This window comes from Microtus pennsylvanicus, chromosome X (assembly GCF_037038515.1).
Source record: "Microtus pennsylvanicus isolate mMicPen1 chromosome X, mMicPen1.hap1, whole genome shotgun sequence".
Lineage (NCBI taxonomy): Eukaryota > Metazoa > Chordata > Mammalia > Rodentia > Cricetidae > Microtus > Microtus pennsylvanicus.
The window spans coordinates 7,681,971-7,699,646 of record NC_134601.1 but is presented as its reverse complement, the minus strand read 5'-3'; the positions used below and the strand labels follow the sequence as shown (position 1 = coordinate 7,699,646).

At 38.4% G+C, this 17,676-nt stretch overlaps 1 protein-coding gene across 6 annotated transcripts in view; it reads left to right on the top strand.

The window, feature by feature from the left end:
• Positions 1–17,676, top strand: part of Atp11c (ATPase phospholipid transporting 11C (ATP11C blood group)) — a 197,462-nt gene that overhangs the window by 114,848 nt on the left and 64,938 nt on the right. For all 6 annotated transcript variants that reach the window (XM_075957078.1, XM_075957075.1, XM_075957076.1 and 3 more), the window contains 3 exons: positions 14,772–14,933; positions 15,578–15,729; positions 16,260–16,331. In XM_075957078.1, the coding sequence (XP_075813193.1) occupies positions 14,772–14,933; positions 15,578–15,729; positions 16,260–16,331 (386 nt within the window). The remainder of the gene's footprint in view (positions 1–14,771; positions 14,934–15,577; positions 15,730–16,259; positions 16,332–17,676) is intronic.

Below are 17,676 nucleotides of genomic sequence, written 5' to 3'. Positions count from 1 at the left end.
GGGCATCAGATCCTCTAGGATTATAGTTAGAAACGATTGTAAACTGCTACATGGGTGCAGGGAATTGAGCCTATAGCCCCTAAAAGAACAGCCAGTGCTCTTAACCACTGAGCCATATCTGTAGCCTCTATTTCCGCTCCTGACACAACCTTTGCCTAAACCAAAGTACCATTTCACAAATGCAATTGGCAGAGCAAAAGGACTTTGCATATATTATTCTGTTTAGAACTGACTTCAGAATCCTGGTAGCTCAGACCTTGAAGTCTACATTCATCATAGATTCTGGAAATGCTGAAACAGTTAAAAACAAAGAACAAAAAACAAAAAAAACTGGAACAGTGGCATGTTTTTTAGATATTTCCAGAAGGTTATTCCATTAAATAATTGCGCTATCACAGTTGATACCAGCCTTTTTAAGCCTCACATTTGCACATAGGAGTCAAGTTGAATAGAGTTACTTTAATCCAAATGAAAGGTATCAGTCTACAGGCTTTTGGCATGAAAAAACATTTGAATGCACAAGTTACCAGCTCCTGCTTGATTCTAAGTAAATATGTGCCATGCTTGTTGCTTGGTTATAGGGATTTTTCTATCCAAAGGAGAAGGGAGGTCATTATATAGCCTAAGGCTAGCCTCAACTACTAATGCAATACAATAGATATCATCCCAAAGTTGAAACTTAGATCCTAAAGATAGACAGGATACCCAAGCCAGGTTTCATTTAGTAGGATTCTTACCTCATTCTTTCAGCTCTCCTCTTTAGCAGTATCTGTACTACCTGTAGGAATAGTCTAGTCTGCCTCTTATCTTCTACATTGTATTAAGACTACAGGAAGTAAAATAGAGCTTTGGGTAATGATCTGGTAAATTTGTTCAGTGGAAAGAAGCTACTGCTTTTGTTTCAATTACCATTCAGTTCCCCAGTCAAACTCTGCATTTCTGGGTTATGGTTATCATTTCTTCAAATCACAGAGTTAATGGTAGATCGATCACTCCTTTAATTAGTATGATGTAGTAATTAGTAACCACTCAGAATCATTACTAGTGTGTATGTTTAGAAACTACCTGACTTAAAATGCAACGAAGTCATAAAGTATTTTCTTTAGGCCATTTAGCATTCAATGGACTGTTCCACAAAAAATTAAATGTAACCAATTTCCTCTTTTATGAGCCATAATTCAAGCTGCAGAGCTTTTTATGTTACTAAAGGTAGTATCAGTTCGTTGCCATCAAGGCCATTGTAAATATTTGCTTTAGTGACCCTTTGGTATTTAAAAAGTATAGAAAAGTTTATATTGGGACAGTGCTTGGTGTAAGAAACAAAACACAGATTGCTGAATTTTAATTTTTTTTATTGAACTCTACATTTTTCTCTGCTCCCTCGATGCCTCTCCCTTCCACCCTTCAACACTCCCCCAAGGTCCCCCATACTCCCAATTTACTCAGGAGATCTTGTCTTTTTCTACTTCCCATGTAGATTACATCTATGTGAGTCTCTCTTACTGTCCTCATTGTTGTCTAAGTTCTCTGGGATTGTGGTTTGTAGGTTGGTTTTCTTTGCTTTATGTTTAAAAACTACCTATGAGTGAGTACATGTGATAATTGTCTTTCTGTGTCTGGGTTACCTCACTCAAAATAATGTTTTCTAGCTCCATCCATTTGCCTGCAAAATTCAAAATGTCGTCATTTTTTTTTCTGCTGTGTAGTGCTCCGTTGTGTAAATGTACCACATTTTCCTTATCCATTCTTCAATAGAGGGGCATTCAGGTTGTTTTCAGGTTCTGGCTATGACAAACAAAGCTGCTATGAACATAGTTGAGCACAAGCCCTTCTGATATGATTGAGCATCCTTTGGATATATACCCAAAAGTGGTATTATTGGGTCTTGAGGAAGGTTGTTTTCTAATTTTCTAAGAAATTGCCACACTGACATCCAAAGGGGTTGTAACAGCTTGCACTCCCACCAGCAATGCAGGAGTGTCCCCTTTACCCCACAACCTCTCCAGCGTAAACTGTCATCAGTGTTTTTGATATTGGTCATTTTTACAGGTATAAGATGGAATCTAAGAGTTGTTTTGATTCGCATTTCTCTGATGATTAAGGATGTTGAACATTTCTTTAAGTGTCTTTCAGCTATTTTAGATTCCTCTATTGAGAGTTCTCTGTTTAGGTCTATACTCCATATTTTTATTGGATTATTTGTTCTTTTGATGACCAATTTCTTGAGTTCTTTGTATATTTTTTACATCAGATCTCTATCTGATGTGGGGTTAGTGAAGATCTTTTCCTATTCTGTAGGCTGTCGTTTTGTTTTGTTGACCATGTCCTTTGCTTTACAGAAGCTTTTCAGTTTCAGGAGGTCTCATTAATTGTTTCTCTCAGTGTCTGGGCTGCTGGGGTTATATTTAGAAAGTGGTCTCCAGGGCTGGAGAGATGGCTCAGAGATTAAGAGCATTGCCTTCTCTTCCAAAGGTCCTGAGTTCAATTCCCAGCAACCACATGGTGGCTCACAATCATCTGTAATGGGGTCTGATGCCCTCTTTTGGCCTGCAGGCATACACTCAGACAGAATATTGTAAAATAAATAAATAAATAAATAAATAAATAAATAAATAAATAAATAAATAAATAAATAGAAAGTGATCTGGGCAGTGGTGGCACACGCCTTTAATCCCAGCACTCGGGAGGCAGAGGCAGGCGGATCTCTGAGAGTTTGAGGCCAGCCTGGTCTACAAGAGCTAGTTCCGGGAGAGGCACTAAAGCTACAGAGAAACCCTGTCTCGAAAAACCAAAAACAAATAATAAATAAATAAATAGAAAGTGGTCTCCTGTGCCAATGTGTTCAAGTGTACTTGCCACTTTCTCTTCTATGAGGTTCAGTGTGGCTGGCTTTATTTTGAGGTCTTTGGACATGAGTTTTGTACATGGTGATAGATAACGGTCTATTTTCATTCTTCTGCATGTTGATTTCCAGTTATGCCAGCACCATTTGTTAAATATGCTTTCTGTTTTCCATTTGATATTTTTTGTTTCTTTGTCAAAAATCAGATGTTCAAAGATCGATATCCGGGTCTTCCATTCGGTTTCATTGGTTCTCTTGTCTGTTCTTATGCCAGTACCAGGCTGTTTTCAGTACTGTAGCTCTGTAGTATAGTTTGAAGTCAGGGATTGTGATGTCTCCAGAAGTTCTTTCGTTGTACAGGATTGTTTTGTCTATCCTGGGTTTTTTGCTTTTCCATATGAAGTTGAGTACGGTTCTTTCCAGGTCTGTGAAGAATTTTGCTGGGATTTTGATGGGCATTTCGTTGAATTTGTAGATTGCTTTTGATAAGATTGCCATTTTTACTATGTTAATTCTGCCTACCCAAGAGCATGGGAGATCTTTCCATTTTCTGGTGTCTTTTTCAATTTCTTTCTTCAAAGATTTAAAGTTCTTGTCATACAAGTCTGCTACTTGTTTGGTTAGAATTATTTCAAGATATTTTATGCTATTTGTGTCTATTGTGACAGGTGATGTTTCTCTGATTTCTTTTTCAGCCCTTTTATCATGTGTGTACATGAGGGCTACTTATTTTTTTTATTTAATCTTGTATCCTGCTACATTACTGAAAGTGTTTATGAGTTGTAGAAGTTCATTGGTAGAATTTTTGGGGTTGCTTATGTAAACTATCATATCATCAGCAAATAGTAAGAGGTTGACTTCTTTTTCAATTTGTAACCCCTTGATCTCCTTTTGTTGTCTTATTGCACTAGCTAAGAACTCAAGAACTATATTGAATAAATATGGAAAGAGTGAACAACTTTGTCTTGTTCCTGATTTCAGTGGGATCGCTGGGAGTTTCTCTTTATTTAGTTTGATGTTGGCTGTTGGCTGTTGGCTTGCTGTATATTGCCTTTATTATGTTTAGGTATGTTCCTTGTATCCCTGCTCTCTCCAAGACCTTTATCATGAAGGGATGTTGAATTTTGTTGAAAGCTTTTTGGCATCAATGAGATGATCATGTGGTTTTTATCAGTTTGTTTATATGATGGATTATGTTGACAGACCTCGAATGTTGAAGCATCCCTGCATCTTTGGGTTGAAGCCGACTTGATCATGGTGCATGATGGTTCTGATGTGTTCTTGGATTCAATTTGCCAGTATTTTATTGAATATTTTTGAATCACTGTTCATAAGTAAGATTGGTCTGTAATTTTCCTTCCTAGTAATGTCTTTCTGTGGTTTGAGTATCAAGATGATTGTAGCCTCATGAAAAGAGTTTGGCATTGTTCCTTCTGTTTTTATTGTGTGGAATAATTTGAGGAGTATTGGTATTAGTTCTTTTTTGAAATTTTTGTAGAATTCTGAGCTGAGAAAAAATCTGTTCCTGGGCTTTTTTGGGGGGTTGGGAGACTTTTGATGACACTTTCTATTTCTTCAGCAGTTATAGATCTGTTTAAATTGCTTATCTGGTCTTGATTTAATTTTGGTAAGTGATATTTATCCAGAAATTTGTCCATTTCCTTTAGTTTTCCAATTTTGTGGAGTACAGGTTTTTGAAATATAACCTGATGATTCTCTGAATTTCCTCCATGGATGTTGTTATGTCCTTCTTTTCATTTCTGATTTTGTTAATTTGGATATTCTCTCTCTGCCTTTTGGTTAGTTTGGATAAAGGTTTGTCTGTTTTCTTGATTTTCTGAAGAACCAACTCTTTGTTTCATTGATTCTTTGTATTGTTTTCTTTGTATCTATTTTGTTGATTTCAGCTGTCAATTTGATTATTTCCTGCCTCCTAGTTTTCTTAGGTGAGTTTGTTACATATTAGGATAGCTACACCTGCTTGTTTCTTAGGTCTATTTGATTGGTATATTTTTTTCCAATCCTTTACTCTGAGATGATGTATGTCTTTGAGGTTGAGATGTGTTTCTTGTATGAAGGATGAATTCTGTTTTCATATGCAATCTGTTAGCCTGTGCCTTTTTATAGGTGAGTTGAGTCCATTTACATTAAGGGATATTAATGACCAGTGATTGCTATCTCCTGTTAATTTAGTTTTCATTGCTGGTGATGATTTTTTTTTTATTGAGAAAAGGAAAAAAACAAGTTTCCGCCTCCTCCCAGCTTCCCATTTCCCTCCCCCTCCTCCCACCCTTCTCCCCCTCCTCCTCCTCCTCTCTCCCTCCCTCTCCAGTCCAAAGAGCAGTCAGGGTTCCCTGCCCTGTGGAAAGTTCAAGGTCCTCCCCCCTCCGTCCATATCTAGGAAGGTGAACATCCAAACTGGCTAGGCTCCCACAAAGCCAGAACATGAAGTAGGATCAAAACCCCATGCCATTGTCCTTGGCTTCTCAGCAGCCCTCATTGTTCGTCATGTTCAGAGAGTCCGGTTTTATCCCATGCTTTTTCAGTCACAGTCCAGCTGGCCTTGGTGAGCTCCCAATAGATCAGCCCCACTGTCTCAGTGGGTGGATGCACCCCTCACGGTCCCGACTTCCTTGCTCATGTTCTCCCTCCTTCTGCTCCTCATTGGGACCTTGGGAGCTCAGTCCAGTGCTCCAGTGTGGGTCTCTGTCTCTATCTCCATCTATCACCAGATGAAGGTTCTATGATGATATGCAAGATATTCGTCAGTATTGCTCTAGGATAGGGTCATTTCAGGTTCCCTATCCTCAGCTGCCCAAGGAACTAACTGGGGACCTCGGCTTGGGCTCCTGGGAGCCCCTCTAGGTTCAAGTCTCTTGCCAACCCTAAGGTGGCTCCCTTACCTAAGAATAGTGGTTCCGTGCTCCCCTATCCAACCTTCCTTTATCCCAATCATCCTTTTTCCCGAAGTTTCTCCCCATCCTCCTCTTTTCCCTTTTCTCTCCCCATTTCCTCTTACCCCCATCCCACCCCACTCCCAAGATCCCAATTTTCTCCCTGGCCATTTTGTCTACTTCCCGTAGCCAAGAGGATAACTATATGCTTTTCCTTGGGTTCACCTTCTTACTTAGCTTCTTTAGGTTCACCAATTGTAGACTCCGTGACCCTTATTTATGGCTAGAAACCAATTATGAGTGAGTACATCCCATGTTCATCTCTTTGGGTCTGGGTTACCTCACTCAGTATAGTGTTTTCTATTTCCATCCATTTGCATGCAAAATTTGAGAAGTCATTGTTTTTTACTGCAGCGTAGTACTCTAATGTGTATATATTCCACACTTTCTTCATCCATTCTTCCATTGAAGGGCATCTAGGTTGCTTCCAGGCTCTGGCTATTACAAACAATGCTGCTATGAAACCATCAGTTGTCTCTGTTTTAGTTGGTGTAGCCATCTTCCTTGGGTTGGAGTTTTCCTTCTAGTATTGTGTGTAGGGCTGGGTTTGTGGCTAGGTATTGATGAAATCTAGTTTTGTCATGGAATATCTTGTTTTGTCCTTCTATGGTGATTCAAAGTTTTGCTATGTATAGTAGTCTGGGCTGGCATCCATGGTCTCTTAATGTCTGTATAATGCCTGACGATGAGCTTCTGACTTTCATTGTCTCCAGTGAGAAGTCAGGTGTATTTCTGATAGGTCTACCTTTATATGTTATTTGGTATTTTTCTTTTTTTTTTTTTTTTGGTTTTTCGAGACAGGGTTTCTCTGTGGCTTTGGAGCCTGTCCTGGAACTAGCTCTGTAGACCAGGCTGGTCTCGAACTCACAGGGATCCGCCTGCCTCTGCCTCCCGAGTGCTGGGATTAAAGGCGTGCGCCACCATCGCCCAACATTTTTCTTTTGCAGCTCTTAATATTCTTTCTTTACTCTGTATGTTTAGTGTTTTGATTATTATGTGGCACGAGGACATTTTTTGGATCCAGTCTATTTGGTATTCTGTAAGTTCTTGTATCTTCATAGGCATATCTCTCTTTAGGTTGGGAAAGTTTTCTTCTATGATTTTGTTAAATATATTTTCTGTACTTTTGAGTTGGACTTCTCCTTCTTCTATACCTATTTTCTTAGATTTGGCCGTTTCATGGTGTCCCATATTTCCTGCATATTTGGGGTTAAGCTTTTGTTAGATTTAATGTTTTCTTTAACTGTTGAGTCTGTTTCCTCTATTGTATCTTCAGCGTTTGAGATTCTCTCCTCCATCTTTTGTATTCTGCTGATCATGTTTGTGTTTGGTTCCTGAGCGTTTTCTCATTTCTCTTTCTATAATTCCCTCGCCTTGTGTTTTCTTTGTTTTCTCCTTTTCACTTTTCAAGTCTTGAATAGTTTTTTTTCATATGTTTCATTTCTTTTTCTTGGTTTTCTTTGAGGGAGTTTCTGATGTCTTCCAATTTTTGTTTGTCTTTTCCTTCATTTCTTTAAGGGAATTTCTCATTTCCTCTTTAAGAGTTTCAAACATTCTCTTAAAGTTATTTTTTTAGGTCATTTTCTTTTGCTTCATCTATATTTGGTTGTTCAAGTCTTTCTGTTGTAGGGTCATTAGATTTTACTGGTGTCATGTTGCATGTTTTCTTACCTTTTCTACTCATCTTTTGTTCTGATATTTGTGGTTGAGGCTGTCTGAGATTCTGTTGAATAATCTTCTAGGTACCAAAGAATCCAAAGCTCATATGGTTGTTCCTCATGGCATAGTCAGTGCTACAGTTCCAATTACCCCGTTGGTTACTCCGTGTTCCTGGAGATAGCTCAGCGCTCTTGTGCTTTGCTCTGCTCCCTTGGAGTTTGCTGTCTCAGGCCTATTTTGTTCTAGGTTACCCACTTTGACCTGTTTCTGTAAATTCTGGTCTGGATCCCTCTGCAGAAGTCCCTGGCTTGAAAGTTGGTCCTGCAAAGGTTTCTGGCTCCAGTCTACTGCCTTGGAGTTCCCAAGCTCAGGTGCTCCCAGAACCACAGGGGACCTGACTCAAGCTTACTTCCTAAGAAGTCCCAGACTCATGCTCAGACCTGCTGAGTTTCCATGTTTGTGTCTATTCCTTTTGATGTCCCAGAACAATGCCCGGAATAACAGAGGTCCTGGCTTAGGCCTACTCCCTCTGAAGTCCCAGACTCATGCCTGTCCCCACAGAGATCTCTGGTTCCTTCCTACTCCCTGGGATGTCCCAGATTCATGCCCAGACTGGCAGAAGTCCTGGCTCAGGCCTAGTACCTGGGAGGTCCTAGACTCACACCCAGACCCACAGGGGTCCTGGCTTGGGTCTACTCCCTTGAAGGTCCTAGATTCATGTCCGGACCCTCAGTGGTCTCTGACTCTGGCTCACTCGCTAGGTGGTTATCCCCCTGTACCTGCTCCGATGGAGATCACTGACTGTCCATATTGCTTAATTTAATTAGAATGTTTAAGATACATTTGATAAAGTACCAATCTTTGATAAAACTGTGTAGTGATGAGGCGAGCAGGCCTGATTTTCGTCCTACCTCGCTCCTGCACGGCTAGCTTTTGCCCCGAAATAATTACATGGAAACTGTATTCTTTTAAACACTGCCTGGCCCATTATCTCTAGCCTCTTACTGGCTAACTCTCACATCTTGACTAACCCATTTCTAATAATCTGTATAGCACCACAAGGTGGTGGCTTACTGGGAAAGATTCAGCATGTCTGACCTGGTGGCTGGCTCCATGGCGGCTGACCTACTATGCTTTCTTTCTCCCAGCTTCTGTTCTGTCTACTCCACCCACCTATGTTCTGACCTTTCAGACCAAGCAGTTTCTTTATTAATTTACCAATGAAAGCAACAGATAGACAGATGACCCTCCTCTATCAAAACTGAATGATTTTAATTACTCTTGAAAAACTCATGGGTCTAGCCTTCTTTATATTCCTCATTTTTGCAGCTATATTTAATATGACATTATTCTTTTTTGTTTGTTTGTTTTGTTTTTCGATGTAGGTTTTCTCTGTGAAGACCTTGCTGTCCTGGAACGTGTTCTGTACCAGGTTGGCTTCGAGCTCACAGAGATCTACCTGCTTCTGCCTCCCAAGGACTAGGTTTAAGGGCATGTGTCACCACCCCCAGGCAACATTATCATTCTTAAGTATAAATTCCGATTCTACTAATTCAATAAAGTTGTTGTTTTGATGTTCTAAGATGTACCTGGGATTTGTTCTATGCACTGAAGGTGCTATTATGAAGTTAAAAATATTCAAATTATCAACTATTTGGGCAAACATATTAGACCTAATTATATTAGTATGATTATAATTAATCAGAAATATTAGATGGTAAGGGGAAGTAGAAAGAATCTTAAGACTAATTTTGGTCAAGTGAATCACGGTATTAATCAGCATTTAGAATGTAGGGCATATTTTTTGTTAAGCTTTATGTGTAGTCATTATAGTCTGGCACATGAAGTATTTTACTTTAAAGAAAAATGAAGAGATTTTTCTCAAGATTTGTGAGTGATAAAGCCAGGACTCTGAAGTGTGCCTTTAGGTTAAACTATTTGTTATTTGTTTTGTTTAATTAGTTTTTACTTACAAAATAGATAACTTTGTGTTTTCAGTCTAGCTCAAGAGTTCTGTTTAACCTCTGTTTAGCAGCCAGTTTCACTAAAAGATGAGAAAAAAATAATTTTTTTCTCTCACTATTCTTAGAGTAATTCAACACAACACCATCATAATATGGAAGTAGAGAGGATTTGCACACATACATCAAGCCAAATTCTCTAGTGAGCTCCAATTCTTATACTATTCACCTGAAGATACAAATTGAAGGCTAAATCCCACAATACTGTCATCATTCAATTGCCAGTCACAAGTGCAGGTTTTTCTTTGTGATTCTGACCATCCAGTTGCAAATCAAAATTTACATAGACTCTTGACTGACTTTCATTAATTTGACAATGTGGCCCAAAAAAATCTCAGCGAATCATAATATTGCCTATTTTATTTAAATGGTTATGAAAAGGGATACTAATGGGTAGCTAGATGACAACAGGCAAGGCACATGGGAAGGAGTGCAGACCTCTCATGCCATCTTGAGTGTGCCAGCTTTAAGGAAATCTTCACATGATCAGCTCTCTGAAAGGTGGTCTTGTTTTGTTTTGAGGGTTCAATAAAAGTAGCAAAACATAATATAACTGATTAAATCATTAACCATTGTTGATAACTTAACCATCAGCTCTTTTATCCTCCCCCTCCGGGGTTGTAAGATGGAGGTGAAAGTTCCAGCCATCAAATTAATGCTTTAATTTTTCCAGTGACTTGCCTTTATTCAGTATGATATCTAAGTATATAGGGCCACCAATCATTTCATTCGTATATAAAAGATACCTATTTCTTTTTGGTGATTACCAGAGGTTTTTTAGAGTTTTATTCATGAGACTGAGATTATTAATATTAGGTATTTTATAATGTAGCAATCTTTTCCCATTTTCAGACACCCATCCCTTTACATCAAGAGGACATAGAGTCTCAAGTAGTAATGAGACATTACTTAGAATCCTACTCAGTTATTAATACTTACCCTAGTTCATTATCCAGAATGTCTCCAAGGGTAAGAATATTGAGAATATAGATTTCATCCAAAACTTGTCCAATTAAAAAAATTATTAGGAGGCTTTGATTTGATTGAAGTAGGAAACACTGTCATTTCTTTGTCTGAGCCCATTTTAAGGTATTTAGTATTATTAGATTATACTCACTGCATAATTCCATTTATTCATTTGGGATCCACAACTGTGGTTTCTGCTTTTCTTCATATCTAAATATTTTTACTTTGGGAAAGGTGATTAAGTTTGTCTGCTGTGTTTATCTAGACTCTAGGCTACTACTCTAGAGGAACCCTTCCCTCAATCTACTACCATTTAGATATGGTAAAATTACGTGAAGGTATGATTAGCTATCTGTAATGTTACTTCCAAGTATGGTAAATGTACAGCCCACTGATATAAGCCTCTTAGGAGTTTTAAAGGGAGTTTTCAAACAGGATCTGGGAGTGTACTTCAGTGTGGAGTGCTTGCTTAGCACTTATAGAATCTTGAGTCCTATTCCCTACAGAACAAATGAAACACTTGAGATTACTTGCTTCAGAATAATATTGCTTCTTTGTTTTGTGTATGCATGTTTGTATATATGATTGTTTTTTCAGTATTAGAGATTGAACCAAGGACTTCACACATGCTAGCCAAGCCTCTTAGCACTAAGCTATAGCTCCAGCATTTTTTTTTGAGATAGGATCTCAGTGAAATATCCAGGATGACTTTGAACTCACTATGCAGCTCAGACATGTCTTAACCTCAGCAATACCCCCACCTTGGCCTCCTTGGCAGCAGAGATCACAGGCCTGTACCACAGGCCCAGCACTCAGTAGTTTCATCCTAGTTCTGTAACCATTGCATCAGAAAAGGAAGAAAATTGAGGTAGTTGGTGGAAGGAAAAAGAGGGTATAGAAGCAAACTGTCTTAGCACCTATTACAGATTCCTCTATCTTCCTCCACCTTTCTTGCTACATCCGCCAGCAAAACAAAGACTATCTAGTTGGGATACACCTTTTGTCACAGCGTGCTGAATATGAACACACACTCATTGATCTCCCATCTCAAAATAACACTTACCAGTCTGGAGATGCCATGTGTGTTTGAAGCTATTTCAAAAAGTAAAGGGATCAAATGTATATTTTGCAATATTTAACTAATGCAGACTCTGTAGCCACAAAATGATGAACTTGGCTTTTCTGATATGGAGAAGTCTTTTCATCCATCTCAAAGCTAGAATCTGTGAGGGAGAGCCAAGCAGCAATCTCTCTTTTTTCCCGAGCCTTTAAATATGAAAATTCTTTTAAATATAAATCACAACTTTATATTTACTTTTTACTTTATATTTACTTTATATTTACTGTTTACTTTTCCTGAGTACATAGAATATGAGAATGGTTTTATAAGTTTTCTGATTTTAGAGCCAACAAAATCAACATTGCCTAGTAATTTAAATTTGAAAATAAGATGCATGTTTTAGTTCATAGTTTTTTGCCCTATACTTTTGAGATTTGGTGTTTGCAGACCTTTACTGTCTATACTGTCCCACAGAGGCTAAAGAATTGTACATTTTATATTGAAGTTACCACTTTTAACACTAATGCCTTAAGATTCTAAAAGGATGCTAGAAAGATGGATCAGTCAGTAAAGTGCTTCCTTCAGAAGCACAAGGATATAAGATCTCTCCTAGGGAACCACTGAGAAAAGGCCTAGCATAGTGGTTGCACTTTAACACAAACACTGAAGAGGCTCACTAATGGACTAGCCTTGCTTCCTTGGGGAGTTCTAGGTCCGAAAGAGACCCTAACTCAAAAGAGAGATGAACAGTTCCTAGGGAACAACACCCAAAGTTCTCCTCTGGCGTCCACATACTCACACACACAAAAGAATCTCTGAATGAGCTAATACTAATCTAAATGCATGATGTGAAACAACCCAGGATTTGTGGAAATATGAAAGTGAATATTTTGACCAAGAATAGAAAGCCTCAAAGAATTTCAGTTTATTTAGAAAAACCTCAGTGATGCACAAATAATAACACTAAGATGAATTTAAAAAGAAAATTCAAACTTGGCTGGCTAATAGGGAAAAAGGAAGACTAGAATGCTTTATTTGTGTCAGTGCTGCTACCATGAAAAGCTTTGAAAAGTAATTAGAAAGCAACTGCTGGAGTTCATCTCTTTTCCGTACATTATAAAAACCTTAATCTTGTGCTTACACTTGTTCTTGTCAGCCCATAATTTTAACTATTTAAGCATACGTTACTGAAAAGGAGGATAAAATTGTGGGTTTCTAAAAGCCAGGTGTTATAAATAGAATAGATAAAAACTGAGATAGAATGTAAGTGCTCAAACTGATTTAATATAATGAAAATTTTATTTCATTAGCATATTTCCCATTATTTGCAAAAGTACAATACGTATTATATTTTAACCTATTGCTTTTCTTAAATTTGGAAACATTTTTAGGAATATCTACAAAACTAGACATGAAAAGAAGTTTTTATCACCCTTTACCTGTTATATCTCCTAAGTAGATAACTGTCAACATTTCTCTTCTGTATATGTTCTACAGTCATGCTTTTTACGTCAATGCAGTATTTTTTATTAAACTTTCTTTTTACTTATTCTTTGTGTCCTTCGCATCACACATCTCGATCCCATTCATTTCCCATCCCTTTGTATCCAACCTCTGCCCTTACAAAGCCTCCCCAAAATAAAACGAAATTTAAGAGAAGGGAAAAGGAAGCAGTAGCATGACACAGTGAGTCACGCGGTAGACCCTTTTATCCACATTATCTTTACTTGCCAGTGCTCATTGCAGAGAGTCATTGATCTGGTCCAAGGCCTCTGGTTTCTACTACACTATCGATGCTGGGCCCTCACTGGGACTCCTCTTGGTTATCCTGCAGTTGCCCTGTGTCATGGAGATCCTGCAGCTTTGGGTCTGCAGGGCTGGCCTCCCTGTGCTCCAGCAGATCACAGATGGGGTGGATGTTGGGGTGGGCTAACACATAGCCCTGGTTCTGGGCCTGGGTAGTTGCAGGGTTGGTCAGCCCACCAGCTCTCCCCTGTCTTCACCTCCAGGGCAAGCTCGCCAGCATTGCCCAGCTAGTTTTCCCCTTGCCAGAGGTGGGGCCAATTCTGCTTTCACATTCTCAGAGATGGCTCTCCTGCTCCTACACCTTCAAGGCCAGCTCTACTGTGTTGCCCAGGCGTGTGCAGGGGACAGATCTCCCACCTTCCATAGGCAGTGAGGGGTGTCAGGGAGAGAGCTTCTTTCCCCCACCCACACCACCATATGTCAGATCAGGGGCAAGGCCAGATCTCCCATGCTCATGTTCTCGGAGGGACCAGCACCTAGTCAATAGGGTCAGCTCTATTGTGCTGCCCAGCAAGATGCAGGGCCCACTTTCCCAAGTGCTGTAGCTGATAAGGGGAAGGGTCAGCTCCCTTGCCCTCACCACCACATGGCAGATGAGGGGCCTGTGGCCAGCTATCTCACTTTCCTACCCTCAGGGCCAGCTCACCCTTGCTTCTGCCAGCAGGGTGAGCTCTACTGTGCTGCCCAGACAAGGAGCATGGCCCCATTGCCTGAGTGCTGCAACTGGTTAGGAGGAGGGTCAGGTCTTTTGTCTGTCATTTGTCACAGGCAGGTGAGGGGTAAGGGGGAGCGACATCTTCCACACACCCACACATAATGCAGTATTTTTATTGAGACTTCTTCTGACACTATAGTTCCCCAGATAAAGTTGCTTATCAAAAAGCCTAATGACCTAAGATAGATCTCTGGATCCTACATGATGGAAGGAGACAACTGTCTTCTACAGGTTGTCCTCCAACCTCTATCTGTGTGTTGGCTTGCATGTTATGTGCGATGGCATGGACACATACACCCAATGAATTTATAAAATAGAATAAAATTGTAATTGTGCTTTTCAAGAGGAAAAATTATCAGTTTTTCTTTCATTGTATGCCAAGTACATTTCTATTACATTTTTTTCCCATTGTATTATGTACATGACAGTGGGGGGTGCACTATGTTGGTTTCTTCCTTAGAAAATTGACTTTTTACTTTACCTTATAAAAAACATTAAAGGATTAAATTAAAGGTGCTTAGCTTAATAAAAGAGTCATGGTTTTCTGTCCTATTAGTCTCCTGCATTTAAGTAAGTTTCAGTATCTTTGAAAATGCTCACAACTTTCTCATTCATTTATTTATAATCCAACATTTGACAAGTCTTAGAATAGGTGATTTCTATGGCTGTGGAAATGGGATTGCCTTCTTATAGCTGTCTAAAACTTAACTATATTAATGAAAATTTCTATGTTTATATCCTTTTTTAGGTGGATTATGTATTTACAGATAAGACTGGAACACTCACTGAAAATAGCATGGAATTCATTGAATGCTGCATTGACGGACACAAATATAAAGGCACAACTCAGGAAGTTGATGGGTTATCTCAAACTGATGGGCCCTCAGCCTTTTTTGATAAAGCAGATAAGGTGACATTTTCCCAATTAATATTTTCCCTGAGAAATCAATATTTATAAGCATTCGTTATTATTACATAGTAGAAATACAGTATTTTCCAATGGGCACATGATACAGACCTTTGAATAATCATTTGTACTTTTGAATACACCTTCTTTTATTAACACCTTTAGCATTTATAAACAACTAGAAGTTACAAGTAGAATTATAGGAAATGGCATTTGAACAAAACATTAACTTGGCTGTATGTGGATTCACATTTAAAAAAATCAGCTCCTCTAAGAAGTCATCTTTTCAAATATAGATTTGAAGTTCTAGATTTTGATGTTAAACCGATCAAAGTCTCCTGACACATGAACAATTGCTAGATTGTGACTTAGATACCTAATTACCTCTTAGGCTATGAAGTTATAGCCTTAGGTATAGGTGGTACTACTCTAACCTGGATGAGTTAATACATATTCCAGGGATGCTGACTATGAACCCGTAATTCTATTAGTTGCTAGGTATGCATTTGAGTATTGGGAATTTATAAATTTTCATTAGCTAGTTTCTTAGAGATTATAAAATGCTGTCACATTAATGTCTTTTCTTTGTTCTCTGTCTGGTTACCTAGGGATAAAAATAATAGTCATTTTCCGTTTCTGTTTTACAGAACCGGGAGGAACTCTTTCTGCGTGCCCTGTGTTTATGTCACACTGTAGAAATTAAAACAAATGATGCTGTTGATGGACCTACAGAAGAAGCTGAATTCACCTATATCTCCTCCTCACCAGATGAAATAGCTTTGGTGAAAGGAGCAAAAAAGTAAGCATTTCTTTTACTTCTGAGAAAGTGAAACCACAGGAGGGCAGAAGTTTGTTTGTTTACTTTTTCATTTGCTTCAGTAACTCTTGTGCCTTTCCTATTGTGTAACTTCAAAAAGAAAATAGTGATACATTTGTTTAGCTTGACTTATTCATGTATTCTGACATTAGTCCAAATTGTCATACTATTTTGTAAATCAGTGGCAGCTTTTGTATAACACATGTAATTTCTGAATGCTGCCAGCAATTTTGATGCCATTTGGTAACTGACAATCTAGTTTACTCATGAGATTCAAGATGACTAAGTACCTAAAAGGCCACATACTATGTTTGCTGAAAAATTGGAATTACAAATTGAATACAGTAGTAGCCAGTCATTGGCTTGCTCTTTGTTGGCAAATGAAATAGGAAATGCAATTGGAGATTGAGATTGTATAAAAGGAGAAAGGAATTTAAAAGGATAGGTAATAACAGTGAAAGAGGAAAATAATTGTTTCTTGAAGATATACAAGTCTTTATTGTTTTTGATAGGTTTGGGTTCACATTTTTGGGAAATTGGAATGGACATATACGAGTAGAAAACCAAAGAAAAGAAATAGAAGAGTAAGTAGTTCTATATTTTGATGTTTGTCATTTTTTAATCCAATTGTGAACATTAATGCTTTGCTCAGCCTGATGCAGGGAGGAAGGGCTTGTTCCTGCCTCAACTGAATATACCAGACTTTGTAGACTCCCCCATGGGAGGCCTTATCCTTTTTGGAGTATTGGACAGGTGGGGATGGAGGGCAGGAGGAGGGATGGGAAGGGGAATTGTGGTTGTATGTAAAATGAATTAAAATTTTAAAAAAAGATTTGAAAGAGAGTAAGAAGTAGTTTATGGAAGGGCTTGGAGGGAGAAAAACGAGGGTAATGTAATTATACTATAAATAAATCAAGTAATCATATTGTGAACTCAAAAAATAAAAGTAAATAGATTCAGATAGGAAAGAAAACTTAATGTACCTATAAATATTGAACTGCGTTCTCCCATTTCAGGGTTTCATATAAATATAGTTGGAGTAGGAAAAGCTATTTTTCATAGAGCGTCAAAAATAAGGATTTAAAGTAGAAACTCCAGTTTGGTTTACATGTCCAGTAGCCAGAATGAGTCTTGCTGAATTATTTGCGAAATATAGGTGAAAATATTCATTCACAAGTCCCTCCTTTTCTTAACTATTCTGTATGATTTCATCTAAGTAATAGTTTATCCATACATAGACAAATCTAAGCCATCTCATAATGTTATTGGACTCTTTAAGCTCTTCTATGGCTTCTTACTGTTTTAGGATAAAATGCCACGTTTCTGAAACAGCACTAAATTCCCAGTTCTCAACCCTTGCTTACTTTGAGTACTTCATCTCTTGCATAGAACTGAGTTTTTCAGACATTGGAACCATGTGCTGCCATACATGCTTTCATGTGTTTTCTCCTCCTCGTGTCATTCATTTAGAATCCAGTGCATACCCTTGCCAGGAGACATTTTTTCAGTTCGCCATTTTTCTGTGCTTGGCTCTCTCCATTTTAAGTATTTTTAATTGTAGTATTGCGTGGACATGGAATATAGTTATGTTCATTATCCTTTGTCTCCTTTATACTGTGGTAAGTTCTTGGAGAGAAGAGTCTTTGGCAGATTCATCTTAATTTCTCAGAACCTAGCCCATTGTCTGACCACATAGTAGGTACACCAAAATTACAACCATCCTATACCCCCTCCAGAGATGACTTGGTGAGCCAGTTCTTTGTTTTCCATTCTTATACAGTCACTCTCTTTGTAAGTTATACAGTGGAAAAATAAAAATAGCTTTTACTGCTATTATCAGCATGCAGAGAAATTTCAAAGAAAAATAAAAGTACCAGTTGTATAAAAAACTAGCTCTTCCCATCCAAAGAGCAAAGCTTTGTGTTCATT